General features: G+C 50.0%; 8 protein-coding genes across 8 annotated transcripts; 6 read left to right on the forward strand and 2 right to left on the reverse strand.

Moving 5' to 3' along the window:
• Nucleotides 1-405: 405 nt before the first annotated feature.
• GGS25DRAFT_525737 (alpha/beta-hydrolase) lies at nt 406-1,828 on the reverse strand (the record flags this gene model as incomplete). Its single annotated transcript, XM_049264850.1, has 6 exons — nt 406-614; nt 730-991; nt 1,044-1,121; nt 1,190-1,247; nt 1,298-1,391; nt 1,483-1,828. 6 exons carry the CDS (start codon nt 1,826-1,828, stop codon nt 406-408), a joined length of 1,047 nt encoding a protein of 348 aa, XP_049113350.1.
• Nucleotides 1,808-2,851, forward strand: GGS25DRAFT_508290 (uncharacterized protein). The gene has a single exon (XM_049262459.1). It carries the CDS (start codon nt 2,485-2,487, stop codon nt 2,779-2,781), a length of 297 nt encoding a protein of 98 aa, XP_049113351.1. The 5' UTR covers nt 1,808-2,484; the 3' UTR covers nt 2,782-2,851.
• Nucleotides 2,852-3,088: 237 nt separating this feature from the next.
• On the forward strand, nt 3,089-3,533 carry GGS25DRAFT_525739 (uncharacterized protein; the record flags this gene model as incomplete). Its single annotated transcript, XM_049264851.1, has 2 exons — nt 3,089-3,247; nt 3,336-3,533. 2 exons carry the CDS (start codon nt 3,089-3,091, stop codon nt 3,531-3,533), a joined length of 357 nt encoding a protein of 118 aa, XP_049113352.1.
• Nucleotides 3,534-5,531: 1,998 nt separating this feature from the next.
• Nucleotides 5,532-7,628, forward strand: GGS25DRAFT_525740 (Pyoverdine/dityrosine biosynthesis protein-domain-containing protein; the record flags this gene model as incomplete). Its single annotated transcript, XM_049264852.1, has 5 exons — nt 5,532-6,255; nt 6,325-6,764; nt 6,844-6,911; nt 7,009-7,437; nt 7,520-7,628. The coding sequence occupies 5 exons, from the start codon at nt 5,532-5,534 to the stop codon at nt 7,626-7,628; spliced, it is 1,770 nt and encodes a 589-aa protein (XP_049113353.1).
• A 1,709-nt stretch (nt 7,629-9,337) lies between these two features.
• On the forward strand, nt 9,338-10,588 carry GGS25DRAFT_508297 (Ctr-domain-containing protein). The gene is made up of 4 exons (XM_049262460.1): nt 9,338-9,568; nt 9,669-10,069; nt 10,169-10,261; nt 10,324-10,588. Exons 1-4 carry the CDS (start codon nt 9,416-9,418, stop codon nt 10,370-10,372), a joined length of 696 nt encoding a protein of 231 aa, XP_049113354.1. The 5' UTR covers nt 9,338-9,415; the 3' UTR covers nt 10,373-10,588.
• Nucleotides 10,589-11,126: 538 nt separating this feature from the next.
• On the forward strand, nt 11,127-13,648 carry GGS25DRAFT_508300 (Prefoldin subunit-domain-containing protein). Its single transcript, XM_049262461.1, has one exon. It carries the CDS (start codon nt 11,160-11,162, stop codon nt 13,014-13,016), a length of 1,857 nt encoding a protein of 618 aa, XP_049113355.1. The 5' UTR covers nt 11,127-11,159; the 3' UTR covers nt 13,017-13,648.
• On the reverse strand, nt 13,649-14,827 carry GGS25DRAFT_508301 (nuclear movement protein). The gene is made up of 3 exons (XM_049262462.1): nt 14,641-14,827; nt 14,374-14,576; nt 13,649-14,285 (listed from the first exon to the last, which is right to left on the reverse strand). The coding sequence occupies exons 1-3, from the start codon at nt 14,651-14,653 to the stop codon at nt 13,935-13,937; spliced, it is 567 nt and encodes a 188-aa protein (XP_049113356.1). The 5' UTR covers nt 14,654-14,827; the 3' UTR covers nt 13,649-13,934.
• A 257-nt stretch (nt 14,828-15,084) lies between these two features.
• On the forward strand, nt 15,085-16,996 carry GGS25DRAFT_508304 (CDK-activating kinase assembly factor MAT1-domain-containing protein). The gene has a single exon (XM_049262463.1). The coding sequence runs from the start codon at nt 15,433-15,435 to the stop codon at nt 16,621-16,623; it is 1,191 nt and encodes a 396-aa protein (XP_049113357.1). The 5' UTR covers nt 15,085-15,432; the 3' UTR covers nt 16,624-16,996.
• Nucleotides 16,997-17,172: the final 176 nt, after the last annotated feature.

The raw sequence follows: 17,172 nt of genomic DNA on the forward strand, positions 1-17,172 counted from the left end.
TGATGAAGGGGGGGGGGGGGGGGGGTTTAGTCAGTTAGGTAGGCATTTTCTATTTTATAGCTACCTCGAGTAACTAGCTACTTATGTATCTACTAAGCGATTAAAGGATGTAAGTCTTATTTGCCTTTTCCCTCTGTAGCATGTGTAAGTAGGAGGTGGGTGGGCAGACAGTACTGTAGACTCAATACATGATGTGAAGTTCCTACGTTATAAGTCGTCTCTTCGTGCTTGAAATTAAAGGGGGTAAAAGCAGGAGGAAGTTAATAAGACCGAGAAAAGAAAATTAAAGAATTTTCCCTTTGATAAGCAACTAGTGACTCGTTTGTAAATTTATCAATCTGAACACTCTATCTTCACCGTGGTAGTAGACACCCACCCATACACAACACCCTACCTACCACCATCCTAGCCGGAGCTGCTCGCATGCTTCTTCAAGAACTCGTTGTAAATCTCGTAAAACGTAGCCGTCTGCGGAAGCGTGGGGATCACAGACGGGAAGCAGTGCGGCAGGCCTTTGTAGCTGTAAATCGTTACCTCGACGCCCGCGGCGCGGAGGGCGTCGGCGTACGCGAAGGCCTCGTCGCGGAGGATATCGAAGCCTGCGATCTGGATTACTGGGACGGGGGAGTGGCGAGGGCCGGTGGTTAGCTTTGCCTGCCTTTCTAGTCTATTCGGAGGGGAGGGGGGGGGGGTTGAGAAGTTAGATGGGGAGGAGAAGAAGAGACTTACAAGCTGGCGGAAGCTTCGCCAAGGACTCCGCGAGCAGCGGCGAGTGTCTGTGGTCGGGCTTGGGATCGGGGATGTACGCCTCGTAAAAGGCATCCATCATGGAGGCGGTCAGGACGCAGTTGTCCATGTTCTGGATCCAGCTGCCGTACTCGTACTTGTCCCAGGGGAAGAACTTGGGGTGGCAGGTGGTGGGGAAGTGAAGCACTTGGGCGACGATGCCGGTTATGCCTTGGTCGCGGGCCATGATGGCTAGGACGGCGGCCTGGGGAGGGGTGTTAGTGTGTGTGAGTAATGGATGGCTAGGTAGGTCTTACAAGGTTGGCTCCTGCGCTGCTTCCGGCAACGATGATCTTCTCCGGGTCTACACCAAGAGTTTTCGCATTTTTCTTACACTAATACCATGAGTTAGTGGATATGGCCTTGATACTGATGATAAAATAGGATGGATCGGTGAACTTACCCATACCAAGCCATCGATGCAATCGTTACCTTGTAGTGGAAAGGGGAACTCGGGTGCTCTTTTCATATTAGCTAGGTCATGGTTCTTTACAAGCATGAAATAACATACAATCGATATCGAATGCTAACAACAACGATGTTAGGGTTTGTGGCGGCGTATACATTCTCGGCACCATCAGTCTCGTGCCCTCCAATCGCGTGGCCTAGATGAATATTAGCAGGTTATTCATTGCTGAGTCCCTTATCCCCTCCTAAAAGGGGGCAGACACATCTCATGGCCAGCTAGGTACATACCACCACCGTGCATACGGTACATCAACGTAGCATTCGGCTTCACCTGAGGCGACTTATAAACCTTCAGCTCGACCAGCTGGCCATCGCGGGCGGGGAATTGCAGCAGCTCCGTCGTCACGTCGCGGTACCGATCAGGTCCGCCGGGTGGCATGACGGCATCAGCGTCGCCCGCGGCCTCGCGGAAGGCCTGGAAGTCGGGCAGCGCCCACAGCTGCTTGTAGATGGCGTCGATGGCTGGCTCGGCGGCGACGAAGTCCGGGCACTTCTCGGAGAGGTGGCCGTGCTCCGGCAGGGGCCTGAAGGCGGGGTCGACGGCGACGTGTTGGGGCTTGTCTTTGAGCTGCATTTTGATGTTTTCGTCTAGGATACTACTGACTGAGGAATACTCGGGATGGATAGTGATGAATGAGCTTTTGCTGCACCTGCCGGGCTCAATGAGGGGTCTTATAGTTGCCCAGGCGGGCACGTTGGCATGCTGGCATATCGGCATATATCCTATTCCAGTGTCCTCGTCGTAAAAGAAAACCAACCACCATGCCTTTGGAAATGGAAAGTGGACATCTACCATTGGCTTTACCTAGGTAACGTTAACCGAAAAGGTGAGTTCATTCTGAATGATTCCTTGGTTGTTTACTTGGCGAAGATTAGGTACCTATGTATGCTGCACTTTGGGTAGATGGTGCAGATGCTCAGCCCCTTGAGGCTGCTGACGGCGGTCAATTATCAACAATGCCTCGTCACTGTGAATCATATCTCACTAATCTTTTCCAGTTACCTAATCCGAAATTTGAAAGCCATCTTGACCGCTCACGGTGAAGCCAGGAAAGAAGGGGGTGGCTAGGTTTGAATGCTGGTCACCCGGCGAGTTATACGATATGCATGATAGGTAGGTATAAATACTTTGCAAATGCCCCCATCCGCAAAGTACCTATAACACCAGGATTACACAATTCTTAGAAACGACTTGATAGCAAATTCACATCAGCACACATACCTACCTCAATGACCACATTCACAATCCCCTCATCGCACCTCGACCTGCGCCCCTCATCCGAAATCTTCTCAGGCCTACGCTCCTTCCGCCCCGTCACCTCCGAGAAAAACATCTGGGCCTTCTGGGACAAGGGTCTCGACGCCATGTACCCGAGCTACCTGCACACGGCCATAAACTGGGTACGCAAGCACAGCAGCAGCAGCCCCCGCCCCCCCGGACCGTCCGCATCGTCGACCTTTCCACCAGCCCACCAAACCACGTCTTCCGCTTCGTCGGGCCGGAGTGGTTCCCGCCGTGCTTCGTAGCCCGCACCATGGACGGCCCGCACGCCGCACACAGCATGCCGCGGACCTCGTGCGCCTGCCACTGCTGCACACGCACCTGGACCGCCTCTTCTGGGACGCGCTGACGACGGCGGCGGCCTCGCCGTACGAGATGGGCGCGTGGATCATCGCGGGGCAGCTGCGGCGGCCGTGGAGCGGCTTCGGGAACTAACTACCTGCTCGCCGCGCGCAAGAAGGGTTGCGTGTTCGTCCGGAACCGGCACGATGGGGTACAAGGCGCTGCGGGTGGAACGGGCGCGTCGTTCTTCGCGGAGAAGGTGTTCATTTCATGGTGGAGGGGGAGATCCGCAACGGCGTGCTCGGCGCCATCAGGACAAACTACGACGGGGAGCTGCTCACGACGCGGCTGGACGAGCCGGACATCGCGAGGCGGCAGGAAGCCGAGGATTTTGTGGTGGAGATGCTCGAGAGGTCGCACGTGCACACGGTGTAGCTACCACAAGTCGAGCGACGGGCTGCCGGCGCTAGGCGATGTGATTCAGAGGGAGGGGTACGTACCGCGATGCGGATCACAGGCCGGGCACTTTTGGCGAGGTGTACAGGTATGGGACGGTGCACTGGGGGCGACGCACGGGGTGGAGGGGCTGGTGCCGCGGTTAGAGGAGGAGGAGGAGGAGGAGGAGGAGGAGTTGATTAGGGCTACGCCTTCGACGCCGAGGGGAGGTTTGGGGAAGGGAGGGGATGTTGCTGCTATGATAGGGACAGGTGTATAAGGGTAGAACTTGTTACGTTATAATATATGGCGTCGCTTCATTGCGTTGGTAGTATTGCAGAGAGTGAACATCCCTTACATGCAAATTCATTCGCATTACACAGTACCGCAGATAATACTAGTCCCTCTCGATAGGACATTCTGTAAATGAAGCTAAAAACACTCACAGGAAAGAAAAAGAAGACGAGGTAGTTATCGTGTCACGCGCACTCCCATTTCATTGAGAGCCAAGTCTCCTCATCCATCGCAAAGCTAAAATTCGTCGAGAGAAATTTATTTCAGTTGAGACGATTCCATCCATCAATCCCTCCACTCATCTGTCCTTCCATCTAGTTATACAATCGCCATCTAATAAAATAGTTGAGATCAACACATCATCAAAACCATCCTATTGAAGAACGGCTTTGCGATGCTTAGGTCGTCCCTTACACGTAAGCCGACGATGACGACTCCATCAGCCGACGCTGATAATTACCTTACACATGTACATAAGTATGTTTCGGATCTACAGATGAAGCGGCGGTAGGATGTTTAAGGTTGCCGCCGGTGCCAGATCCCGCGAGCCAAGCGGTGCCCTATGCGGCGTGCAGCACCGCCCGCGGTTGACGGATGGGACGGATGGGACGTTGTGTGCATATACGCACGCAATGTTTGCTTGGTTAAAATCATTACATGCCTAGGTTAGATACCTAATCAAGTAATTCAAATTATTCAAGGTGAGAATTAGTTTACCAGGTACTATATTCTCGGTGTGGCGCCCGGGTGGATGGTATGCCAATCATCAAGGTTCGATAGGCTAGGTAAATTACCTACCTGCCCGGACAGGTATGAAGCTGTTTGGTAATCGTGATCGCAGTCGAGCGAGCACATAAAAGAATAACTAATATTGGCATCTATCTAGTTATTCCTTAGTTAGGGAGGTCTCTTTTTTTTTTGTTCTAGCCAAGCATTCGAAATTTATTTATTTCCACTAAAAAAAAAGAAAAGAAAAATAAAAGAGCTCAAGGGGGACCCAATATAACCTAACCCAAGCCGGAATGCCCTCGTACAATTTTACCTCATATTAGCTCACCACCCCTACTACCCAGTCTACCCTACCAGCCTGTGCCAGGTACCTAACCTCGCATGGCTGGCCCAATTCTAACCACCACCCCCCCCATTCACTCGGAAATTATCATAGGTATCCATATCCATGTACATCACTAGGTTTGCCCAGACCCCTGTTACGTGGAATGAGGCTCGTCGCGAACTCAATCGAGGTGTGGAACACTGGGACAACCAACCGTACGATAAACTTTTCTCCTATCCGCCGGCACCTGGGGAGAACCTATATATATACTGTACCTACATATAGTTGATCAATACAACATGAAAAGAGCACTGATGATGGCGTGGCAGTACATGCCATTTATTTGATTTTCTCTTGTCCTATGTCATTCTCTGTAGACGCTTTGAACCTTTCCACTTCTTCAACCACTGGGGACAATACCGACCAGCCTACACAGTATAGCGTTATAGCTTGGGCTGTTTCAAGTCTGGCTCGTTGAGATGACTATATCATTCCTTATTACCTGCTCTACAAACTAACTGGTAGACATAAATCTCTGAATCTTGCTTGGCCTTCTGGTGAACAGGTACCGACTTAGGTAACTACACAACCAGCTATACGTCAGTCGCCAAAGCGGCCAAGCGAGTGCTAAGGAAGAACCTGAGGTTTGATCACCTAGTCACGAGGACGTTGGGATTTTTTTTCGTTGTTGGGGATCAGATTTGCAGTCGCTGGGTAAAGTGACAAACAAGATGACTGGGAAGACCAACTCAAGATATATCCAGGCATGTACCCCGGATCCCCAGGTTTACATCATCTAATCTCCGTCTTTAGGAAACCACAGCCACTTCTTCTCCTCTTCTTCTTTCTTACAGAGGGTAATCCCGTGTCCATCACGAGAGTAGCCGGCGATAAGCCTTAACGCAAGCTACCTACTCACCCACCATCACCATGGAGTTCCCCCACGAAGGAGCATCGATCTACTATCGACATCAAGCTGCTTTCGCCCGTGATCTCAACGGCAAACTGCTGTATTGCATCGGACCGCAAGAAAGCAAAGTCCGGGAGAACTGGCACCTGATTAACATCCCCCTTGTAGCCCGGAACCACGCGGCCACCAAACTGGGAAGGATCGATTGCGTTCAACTCGGCGATGAATTGCAGGGCCTCACGTTGTACGAGGTCCGCCACTTCTCCAACGGGCTCGTCACCGGCATGATCCTTGATGAAGCACTGGGAAGTTGCCCTCTCGAGAGGGACTTCGAGGCCTTTTTCTGCCACCTGATCCTTCACCAGGCCAGCTTCGGTATTACCATTTCACAGCTGAAGGTGAATCATGCTTGGGCCCATGAAAAGGCGGTAGAAAAGATTGTCTCTCTCTTCGATACCTACCTTCGGTATCAGGGGGAAAATGACAAGTGGGCTGAATCGGGACGTGCCTATTTCACTGATCGTGTCACCCACTTCACGTCTCAGGCGCGACAGATTGAGCTCTGTTTGCCTGCCTTTCCTTGCAAATCGTCCAACTTCGATAAGGTTGCGGGAAAGGATCCGGATCGTGGCGAGCAACTCGCCCTGGAACGCTTACACAACTTCGTGGCTGCCATTGAGAAGATATATCAGCCCGGCGCAAAACTCTGGATCATCAGCGATGGACATGTCTTTAGCGATTGCAGTACGTTTTCTACTTGCTTGGGTACCTACATATTATTTCGAAAACGCATGCTAACCAAGCGTAATCTAGTTGGTGTCAATGATCACGACGTGGATGTATATGGGCGAAAGCTGATTGAGATGAATCGCGCTATCGGCATCCGACTGGGGAACCCAGATCGAGTAGGCTTCAAGTCGCTGGTTGACCTCTTCGAGCTGGAAAAGTACCGAAGCCAGGCGGATCTCTGTCAAATCCCCGGTCGATTTAAAATTCCCGTTATCGATCACCACGTCCAGACACTGGTGACGCTGGAAGCCGAGATCTCTAGACGTATCCTCATGGCAGGATGTCCATCCCAAAGAGTCCCATTGCGAGAGCGTATCGAGTCGCAGGACCCGGCTATCCTGGCGTTGTACCGCGGCTTTTCGCGGTTCATGCTGGAGGATCTAGAACACCACCCCTTCACGCGAAATATGACCCGCTCAAAGCAGAAGAAGCTCTCCTCGAAGGTTGCTTTCGAGATGATCATGGTAAGCCACCCTCCTTACCATATTCTGAAGTTATCCGAAGGCGACCAAACTAGCTGACCGCAGCCCTTAATTCTTGCAGAGAAACCAGGCATATTCCAACCTCGTCGAGCTACTCTTTCCCAATCACATCCGATTATCGATCCACGCGTGAGTGAAATGCCCAACACTGCGGCAAAGAACCCGTTTGAAATATCCGTGCAAAAGCCAGAGATGATGTCCAGCCCAAACTAACCACGCATATCAGCCACAACAACGCCGGCCCCAAATTTGGCATCCAGCTCTTCGACCCCACCAGCGTCCGCACCGTCGAATCGCTCTCGCCCAACGGCCGCCTCATGACCTCGCGCGACCTGCTGCACATCCCCACGCCGTGGCACAACTGCGTGGTCAGCGTGGCCGGCAGTAAAGTCCTGTACGTAACCAAGGCGAAAGTGGTGCGCGAGGCCCTCGCGGAGGGCAGCCTGCTGGGCGGTCTTATCGGTGAGGTGGATGCGGGTGGTGTGCAGGACACCAGCCGCGTCGACAACCACGGCGCGGTGTACTTCTCGGTATGCCACGCCCTAGACCTCGATGATGCAGAGGCGGATGGGAGGAAGATATGTGAAGACGAGGAGAAGCAGCAGCTGAAGGCTGAAATGCAGAAGGTGGTCGTGTACAAAGAGGGTATCGCCGGGTAAGCAACACCATATCCTGAATTAGAAAAGGCATTGCCTATCCACGTACCTAATTAGGTAGGTAACCTACCCTAATCACAGCATGCTGACTGGAAAATATCTACTTTTAAGGCTTAAAATCTCCCCGATTGTCAACTTGGCTACTGGGACCGCTGCCCTTGCCTGTGACGCCGATTATGTTTTTGTATGAGTGTTAGGTAGCCTACCCACCTACCTAAGTACCTATCCTAGGTATCTGGGTCTTCATTCTTGGCCGGAAAGGGGGGGAGGTTGTGTTATGGGACCTCGCTGGTTGGTTGGGGTGTAGGCAAGGTACCTGGGTATGGGGTTTCGCTGGGACGCACGGGCTGGTATTCATGGATTAAACTTCATGGTATCTATTTAAGAATATTTGGGTTTAATAGATGACTTTCTCTGGAACGGTATGGTTGAGTCTTGTGAGGATGTAGTAGGATTGAGTTGTAAACACGCTATACGATAAGTAACTCAGCACATAACTCTTTCACGTGGTATTACGTCAGTCCATGCGCGTTGCCGTCTGGTAGGTCAAGTCACATGACTTTGTCCTGAGTAATCGGCGGCCACCAGGGAGACTACCATTATCTCATATCTGAAGAGAAAGGTGTAGATACGCTACTTACCACCATCATGCCCACTGAGGAAGATGCAATTATGCATGTGCAGAACTGAGCCCATCAATTTACCAATCGCGTCATGATCGCCATGGCATATCTCCAAACTATGGCTTGGCATCCTCGAAGCTCGGCCGCGGAGTTATTTGTAAAGAATGTTGAGTTCATGTAGAATCTCTCAACGAGGATTCAGACATAACAGAACGAGATCATGGGCATTTCTTTTTCTTCGAAAGTGTGGAAGCGCAGCACCTCTGAGCTGAGAGCGAATGAGGGACACGGTCTATCAATAAGCCAGAGTTTACTCGCCGCGGTGGCTACTTCCAGCAGCTGGATTCTGTCGGGCCCCCTGCACGACACATTAGAACGTGGTTAATACAAGTTGTGCCCACGACACAGGGAATTGGTGTTTTGTTTTGACTTGAGGAGCCTAAGGACCCAAGTTGAACATCACACGCCCCAACGCCATTTTATGATGAAAAAAAGTAATAGGTATCCGACTAGAGGTGCAATACTGAAGGTGGTGGGAGTTGATTCCTGAGGGTCGTATTAAGGGTATTTCGTCGTAGACGGATGGCTCCACAGAAAAGAAAAACGGCACCTAAGTAGGCTGAAAGGGCAGCAAGTCGTGTAGGATATGGCCCGGTATTACCAGATGGCCGGGGTCATGAGATGACTTCATTTGGAACACGGAGAAAATGTCGTACCCATACTCCAGGATTGGTATTGGTGGTTACCTTGTGGCATAAGACACGGAACACAGAGGTCAAGTCAAGGGCGGTAAGTAGCATGGGCAGCACAACAAGACGTACCTGAAAGGGGCTTGGAAGGTAGTCATAGGAAGGTCATGATACTGGGTAACGTTGAATGTCCAATGTTTGGGGTCGTGTAGGCACTTAAGGATCCTGATCAATATGTAGATCCCTTTTCTTTGATGGTGACGTTTTCTGTCTGCGTAAAAAACTTAACAGGCTTGGTAATGGAGGTGGAGGTGTTTAGGGTAGGTAGACGAGGTAGAGGGGACAGAGGGGATAGAGAGGACAGAGGGGACTGCGGAGGAAGGTGGGAGGTAGGAGGGAAGGCACAAAGCTGGTAAGACGCCATGAGTCAGCAGACTGGCACTCTCCTATTTTGAAGTTGCTACCTTGGGTAGGTATTGTGTACTTTTGTACTCCCGTACCCTGGTTGCACATGTTCGACATTTAATGTGATATTTCTTTTCTGTTGACCTTTTAGTCTTCCGCCTTTTATTTTTATTTTAGTCTTTCGTCACCTTCATTCCAACCTTACTTAACTTCTCCCAACTTTTCATCATTCGACTTCTTGTCAATTAACTCAAGTCAAGATGGACATGGGAGGCATGACTATGTCGCCTACTATGGCTATGCCAATGGCAACCACCACGACTACTGCCGCCGCGGTTACTACTACTGCCATAAATATGAGTGACATGGACATGGGCGGAATGGGTGAAAACGCTCATCACTGCAAGATTTCGGTACGTAAATTCTGAATTTCCAATCCAGTGTTCACTCTTTGCAAAATCCTGCTTGGAATCGAGGAATTAATTCATTAACATGATTCGTTCAAAATAATAGATGCTGTGGAATTGGAATACCATTGACGCATGCTTCCTGTCGCCCACCTGGCATATCAAGTCCCAGGGCATGTTCGCTGGCTCTTGCATTGGCGTTATCCTCCTCACTATTGTGCTCGAGGTTCTTCGCCGTGCTGCTAAGGAGTACGACCGCTCCCTCATCAAGAAGCACGCTCAGCATGTCGCCCTTACCAGCTCTCATACTAGCAATGTCAATGATGCCAACAAGGCCAACCAGGTTCATGAGGTCAACGACAGTGACCGACCTTTTCCCAACGATGACGGACAATCGCCATCCAACGGCCCTGTGTTCCCCGTCGGATATCGCCCCAAGTTGCTCGAGCAAGCTATCCGCGCTCTCCTTCACACGGCTCAGTTCATTGTCGCCTACTTTCTCATGCTGTATGTATCTACTCTACTCTACACTATTTACACCGCACCATATCCTGCATTTTTTCACGTGGTAAATGAATGGAATTGATACACTAACAACACAATTAGACTTGCCATGTACTACAATGGTTACATTATCCTCTGCATCTTCATTGGTGCTTACATTGGCAGCTTCATCTTCCAGTGGGAGACGCTTGGCGGGTAAGTGCCCTGTGAGATGTTCTTTAATGGCCCTTTCTGTTTGCTAATAACGACAATAACAGTGGTAAGCAGACCAATGCTGTCGGTGAGGTTACCGTTTGCTGCGGTTAAACTGAATGTCTCCATGAAGAATGTCACTAAGCTGTCGACAAAGTGCAAGCTTAGTTGATGTCTTTTAATGCAGGTGAATGGTTTATAGTGAGCTGGATTGATTCTGATCATTGAGATATGGATTGCTTTTTGCACACGTTCTATGCTGGTTACCAGATAGTTATTGAACCATGCTAGATCTTGTGATTTCCCACAATCAAAACTTGATAATGAAGATTTTCATGACTGAACTCAGATTGCTACAAGTGAGGGTACCATACCTAGTACCTAATACTCTGAGTACCTTTGTATCTTGGTACTAGGTAGTCCATTTGCTTTCTCTGAAGTGAACATGCAACAATACTCCTGTGAGTTCCCCAATGTATACCGTGGTGGACTCACTGAGACTTTGTTGCCATTGCGGTATTGCTCTCCATGACTTTTCCTACTTGCTGCTTCAGAATACACGTAGGTAGCACATAGTTATACTTTACAGTCATCTGCTTCTTTGAAACTACTTGGCAAACATAATCATATAAGCACTAATAAGTTAACTTCTTAGAAAAGGCGTGGTAGCTTAAGTAGATCAATTATGTTAGATGCTAACCTAGAAGTTAGCGACGTCGTCGTCTAAGAAGAGGCTGTTATGTAACCAACCCCACTTCCCCACAGATTCTCACATGGGAAATAGTCACGTGACTAAAGCTTCTTTTATGGGTCTCTAATCGCGTCTCTAAAATTTAACATTCTTTTTTTTCTTCTTCATTTCTTTCCACACCTTTAACAGTCACCCACTATAACCTTTGAAATGACTTCTGTTAAGGATAGCTTTATTGACCTGGAAAGGCACCGCCAGCTGCTACAGGAAAATGTCGATAAGCTTTCCAAGGCGCTGGACCATTGGAAACAATGGAGGAAAGAATACGACGCCTTGCGCATCGACATCAAATCACTGCCATCGTCAGCGAGTAAACAGGAGCTCACAAGCGTGCGCAAGATATTCAAGGGAGACCTATTGAATGAGAAGGAACTGGTTGATATCTTTGGCCGCGATGACTCTAAAAAGGTAGAACAGATTGTTAGCACGCTTAGTAACCGGCTAGATTACGTCGGGAAAAACATCAACACACTGACTAAGCAACTCGAAGAATCAGAGAATAAGCTTGCCGCTGTTACGGTCATTACTAACCCTGATGCGACTGATGAAGAGGGATTGCCTATAACGGAAATTTTGGAAGAGCTGGACGATGACGACAATATTGTATCCTTTAGCTTACGAAGGCCTGGGGATAGTCAGCCACAGATTCTGGAGGCTCTCCAAAAGGCTGGAATTACCGACTTTTCATCAGCACCAGATATCTCCGAAGTACCAGAGGCCTCACAAGAAAGTTCGAATAGCGAACCAAAGGCTTCGAAAGACGCCCCAAGCCCATCCTCTCAACCACCCAATGAGTCTCGAAGTGATGCACTATCAAGCCATTCTTTGGACTCTTCAGCTCAGCAACATAACGAACCAGAAGTACAAGACAAGCCACAAGGGAAACCTACAACCAAGAAGAAGAGCGTGACCTTTAGCGAAGACACAAAACCAGACACCCCGCAAGAACAGTCCGAGACTGCCAAGAGGCTCGAAGAGATCCTCCAAAAAGCCAAGGACCAACAAAGCATAATATCAGATCCTATACTACCTGCCGACGAGTCCCCTGAAGATGCGGAGTTGCGAGAGGATATGATTCGTTATAACAAACAGACGATGGAGTATGAAATGGCCCCTATTGTCGCGGAGCTGCAGTTGGAAGAGGGATCATCCGGCGACGACACGGATAACTACAGCGACTACGATGACGACGATGATGACAGTGATGAGGACCAATGGGGCAAATCGAAATTAAAGGTGGATGATGAATGGAAGCTTGAAATGCTGGAGCTGAAAAAACGTCTAAGCAGTCAGGCTTTTGGCAAGACTCGAGCGACGGATGACGAGGATGAGTTGACAGAGGGCATTGGCCGCATCACCATCCAGCGTGAGGGTTCAGACGTTTCAAATGGTGAGGCCACAAGTCACCCAACTACTGAACCTCAAGTCGAAGATTCGCCACCACCTCAGAGCACAAAGAAGAGCGTCCGATTTGCTCCCAGTCTTGATATCGCTGAAGACTCTCCAACTACAACTTCTATACCAGTCATGCCGATGCACCCAGAGCACTCCGAGGTGGATCCTGTATCCGATATTGTCATGGAGCGCAATGCTGCAGCGCCCCGGCCAGTACCGGCTTCTACTAAGAAAGCCTCTCGGTTCAAAAAGGGTAGAGCTACCGACTCGCCTGTGAGCACGAAAGTCCCATCATTCAATGGCATTCCCATTGCCCCAGAGAAACCCGAGAACTATGTGAAGGCTGTCCCGACCGGGCCCGATGGCCGAACTCTAGCAGATGCCGTCCTAGAGCACGAGCCATCTTCCGAGGCTAAAAGCCCAGATGAACTCGACGCGACTCTACTTCATCAGCAAGTGACAGAGGAGTATCACAAGATGCGCAACAAGTTCGTGCACCGCCAGGGCGGGTTCATGAAAGAGAACGAGGACCCCATACAGCCGCTAGACGAGGAAGAGGGTGGACCGAGACGAATGAGCCGTTTCAAGGCGGCAAGGCTAGCCAAGTCTTGAATTTACCCATAGCGCGAACGCTCAAGTTAGGTAGCTGGTTCCTGGTATGGTATTATCTGCGAGTGCGGTTTACGGTTTTTTGATGCACTACGTGCCTTTTTCCTGGACGTCATGCCATGACTCTTCCAGGGTCTGCCCCCCCCTTTAAAAAGGGGATATATTGGTAGTATATGGCCATCTTGGAACTTGATACCTAGATAGTATCAATGCATTCTCAAATGCCCATGGTCTATTCTTTTTTCTACACAATCTTAAATAAGATGTCTGTCTAGTCAACAAAGGTGGGTGTTTTCGTACTATGTGTCTGCTGTAAGTGGCCGGCTGGTTTTATTATCTCCCCATTCTCTAGATGTCCTACATATTTACTAGTAGGCACATCATTTTACAGCACATCACTTCACACCCTCATCTCTCTCACTACGTCAATATCACACGGAACGCTTTGTCAACTTGACAATTACATAATACATAGCAGCCACCCCCATCTGCTATGCCATTACATCAGCGATTCCAAGAATAAAACAAGAAAACAGGGCTCTCTGACGCCATTACCCTTTGGCACTTTTTCGGCCATCGAATGTTCGTGGTTTCGGCGATTCGTTTCACCCTGTACATATCTACCTTGATGATGTATATATCATTTTGTCTGATTTCAACTCTTTCGTGTGCTATTGTTAGAGTACAAGACGCACGTAGCTAATGAGACGTGAGACCTTAAACCATATTATGGTGTTGCTGTATCGTGACTCGCTCGTGATATGTTATACTGAATATTCTTTCCTTTTTTTCATTCATCGTAAATACATACGCAAGTACCTAACCTAGGAAGGTAGGTACATATCAAGCCACCTAATACATGTAGCTAGCAGTTTGCCTTCCCTTCCCTTCCCCTTTCCCTTCCCCTCTGCCCTTTCTTTTTTAACCCATCTTCGCATTACTAAAGTCCATCTCCGGATGCTGCTCCTGGAACTTCTTCAGGATATCCGCCTTCTTCTGGTCATCCGACGACGGCAGCCCCTTCTCCTTCTGGCGCTGGTCGTACATCATCTTCTCGACCATGCCCCGGGTCTCGCCGTCGAGCTCGCTCAGCTTCGAGTTCTCGGGCTGGATCTTGGTCACGTCGATTTTTGGGGCGGACGTTATCACGTGCGCCCACCACTCAAGCTTGTTCTGCTTGTCCAGGTGGATCTCGATGGTCTTGGTGCCGTCGGGCGAGGAGGTCAGAGTCCAGGTCGACTCTTCGGTGCGGATTATGTGGGGGAGGTCGCCCTGGGGTGGAGGTTAGTTTTGTGATTCTTCTCTCTCTATCTTCCCGTGCTTGCAAATGCTGCTTTAGGCGCGGGTTGCGTGGGCATACATCAATGATAGGATCTTGGCCCTTGATGCCAGCCTTGAGCTTCTGCTTCTTGATCTCGATGACGAGGTCGCGGGCTTTGAGGTTGCCGGGTATGGTGATGGTGATGTCGAGGTCGGCGATCGTCTGCTCCCATTTGTAGGGCAGCGCTGCCTGCTCTGCTGCTTCCTTGGCGCGGGCCGCGGCTTCTTGCTCGGGGGTGGGATCTATAGCTTTTGTTATTGTGCCTGAGGATAGGATATATAATATGGCTGGTGATGGCATAGTTACCTGTGTCGGCCATTATGATATTATGTGTCTGTTAAGCTCTTGTATTCCTCTTTACTTGATGTGTACTTTTATTTTTATTTTTTTACAAAGTCTTATTTGTATGCACTTATGTCATTATGGTTCATGGAAGGAAGAAAAGAAATAAGAATGGATCAGAATTCAAAGGAAAGAATACTCTAGAGCTTGTACCTACCCTAGGCACGTAAAGCTTCCATGGAGGGGCAATTGTTGGTATAGTGGGGTTGGCATATACCCCTGTTGCAGCTCCTGCATTTACTAACCAATCAGCTGTGTGTTTTCAATGCAAGTCAGCAAAGACATCCTGGAATTGTTTCCAGCTCCACTATTAACCATCCTTGAGGTATCATGTAGTTATGTACTACTACTAGGTAGTTAGTAGTACTTGCGTTATGTAATTTCAAAGTTCAAAGTTCAATGCTCAATGTTTTTGTCGAAGCTTCAACTCTTTCTTTCTCTCTTTAATATTTACATACCTACACCACCTGCAGTCTGTGCCTCTCAACTGCCTTTTCAGGTTGCTTTCAGATGGAGATCAATTTATAGTCTACTCTGAAAATTTTGAATGTTTTTCTCTTGCCATTATTGGGCTAATTCGACTGATTTACTGACGATTGTTGGACTATTCCCCGAGACTCACAATTAACGACGTGGTCTATACCGCTTTGTTAGGTCCGGGCCTTGAACGTTGAGCACAACAGTAACGGCCACGATAACGACACCGAAAATTTACATAATACCCTCCGTCGTATACGAATAAACATCTCAGCAACCATGTCTCGAAAATACAACTACAACACCGTCGGTCGGTCCAATGCCGAGCCTTCGGCAGCAATCCCTAATGACTTTTGCCCAGTATGCAAGCGCGTGCGATACTTGAACGCCGACATGGAGTTTCTCATCAATCCCGAGTGCTACCACCCCATGTGTGCGAACTGCGTCAGCAACATCTTTAGCAAAGGTCCTGCCCAATGCCCTTACGTTCAATGCAACAAGACCCTCCGTCAACGCGGATTCCGCTCTGCATTCTTCGGCGATCTTACAGTCGAGCGCGAAGTCGATGTGCGCCGCCGCGTCCAGGCCGTCTTCAACATGACCCAAGATGACTTCACCGACCTCCGCGCCTACAACGATTACCTGCAGCAGGTTGAAGACCTCACATTCGACCTCGTGCAGGGCAACGAGAACGACCGCAAGACCGCCGAGCAGCAACTGCTGAGCTACGAGCAGAAACACCGCGAAGAGATCGAGAAGAACAAAAGACGTGGTCGGGAAGCCGAATCCCAACGAAAACAGCGCGACGCCGCCGAAGCTGCAGCAGCACGACAACGCAGACTGGAGGAGCAGCGGGAAGAGGAGCGCGCCCGCGCCGAGGAAGCCACCATCAACACCGAAGTCATGGAGGCGCTCGCACGAGGCGAATCCGGATCCGCAGCCGAAATCCAAAAACGCATCGTAGCCCGCAAACGCGCGCGCGTCGCCGAGATCTCCGGCTCCCACTTCTCCACTCTCCTCAACACCGCCACATCCTCTTCCTCCACCGCCCTCAACAACACCAACACCCCCTCTACCAACCTCCTCTCCATCCGCGGTCTCAGGGACAAGAATATCCTGGACGACGCCGAGGAGTACGCCCGCCGGCCCTACGACCCCTTCGCCGGCTTGGACCTCGAGCCCACCCGGTACACCCTCCACGGCCAGGGCGATCCCGAGACGTACCCGAACCCCTGGCTCGACGACGCGCGCAAGCGCGACGACCACCGCGTCCCCGGCTACAGCACCCGCGAGTACGTCGCCCGCGCCCTGTTCGAGGCCTTTGCGGGCTTGGGTGTTGTTGTGGGGGATGAGAAGGCCGATGCGCAGAGAGGGGTGGGGACTGTGGCGGCGGCGGAGATGGCTGGGGCTGGTGCTGCGACAGCTGGCGGCTTAAGTGTTAAGATGGAGGTTGATGATGTGTTCGGTTGAGAGGGAAAACGAAACCCCTCTCCACGTCCCTATTCTTATTTACTGAAAAGGGGGATGCAAGCTGGGGTATAATGATACGTAATACGCAGGGCAAGACAGCACATGACAGCATAGAAAGGCACAGCACACAACGGCATGGCAGGGCGTCGTACCTGCCTACGAATTTTATTTGCATCGCGACGGCGTTTAGAGAAAGGAAAGGGGTTGGGGAGGTCTAATGTTGATATGATATACATACCATGATACATACACACTACCATTGTAGAAACGCGATGTACTACCTACCTACCTACCATGTGCCTACCCAAGTTCACTGTCATTAGGTATTGTACCAGGTCCCAGACTTCAATGCTGCATTTATTCCAAAAAGAGTGCGCGCGCCCTGGAAGAGAGAGGCGCATTGCTACATAAAAAAAAAAAATGTAGATACTGCCATACTCACTCATACATCGGATGGGATTAATGAAGTTAAAGTATCAACGCCTGCCTACCTACCTACCTAGATACCTATTTAACCTTAGGTAGGTTAGGTACCTAACTGTGACTTTG

This window comes from Hypoxylon fragiforme (genome assembly GCF_022984875.1).
Source record: "Hypoxylon fragiforme strain CBS 206.31 chromosome Unknown GGS25scaffold_9, whole genome shotgun sequence".
Taxonomy (NCBI): domain Eukaryota; kingdom Fungi; phylum Ascomycota; class Sordariomycetes; order Xylariales; family Hypoxylaceae; genus Hypoxylon; species Hypoxylon fragiforme.

Bases quoted from the DNA above. Each gene is read 5' to 3' on its own strand.
- GGS25DRAFT_508297 (XM_049262460.1), top strand. From the start codon at position 9,416: ATGGACATGGGAGGCATGACTATGTCGCCTACTATGGCTATGCCAATG. The intron at 10,070-10,168 runs GTATGTATCTAC...CAACACAATTAG, and splicing joins GTCGCCTACTTTCTCATGCT to ACTTGCCATGTACTACAATG. The intron at 10,262-10,323 runs GTAAGTGCCCTG...CGACAATAACAG, and splicing joins CAGTGGGAGACGCTTGGCGG to TGGTAAGCAGACCAATGCTG.
- GGS25DRAFT_508290 (XM_049262459.1), top strand. From the start codon at position 2,485: ATGACCACATTCACAATCCCCTCATCGCACCTCGACCTGCGCCCCTCA.
- GGS25DRAFT_508304 (XM_049262463.1), top strand. From the start codon at position 15,433: ATGTCTCGAAAATACAACTACAACACCGTCGGTCGGTCCAATGCCGAG.
- GGS25DRAFT_508300 (XM_049262461.1), top strand. From the start codon at position 11,160: ATGACTTCTGTTAAGGATAGCTTTATTGACCTGGAAAGGCACCGCCAG.
- GGS25DRAFT_508301 (XM_049262462.1), bottom strand. The intron at 14,286-14,373 runs GTATGCCCACGC...CCTCCACCCCAG, and splicing joins GCCAAGATCCTATCATTGAT to GGCGACCTCCCCCACATAAT.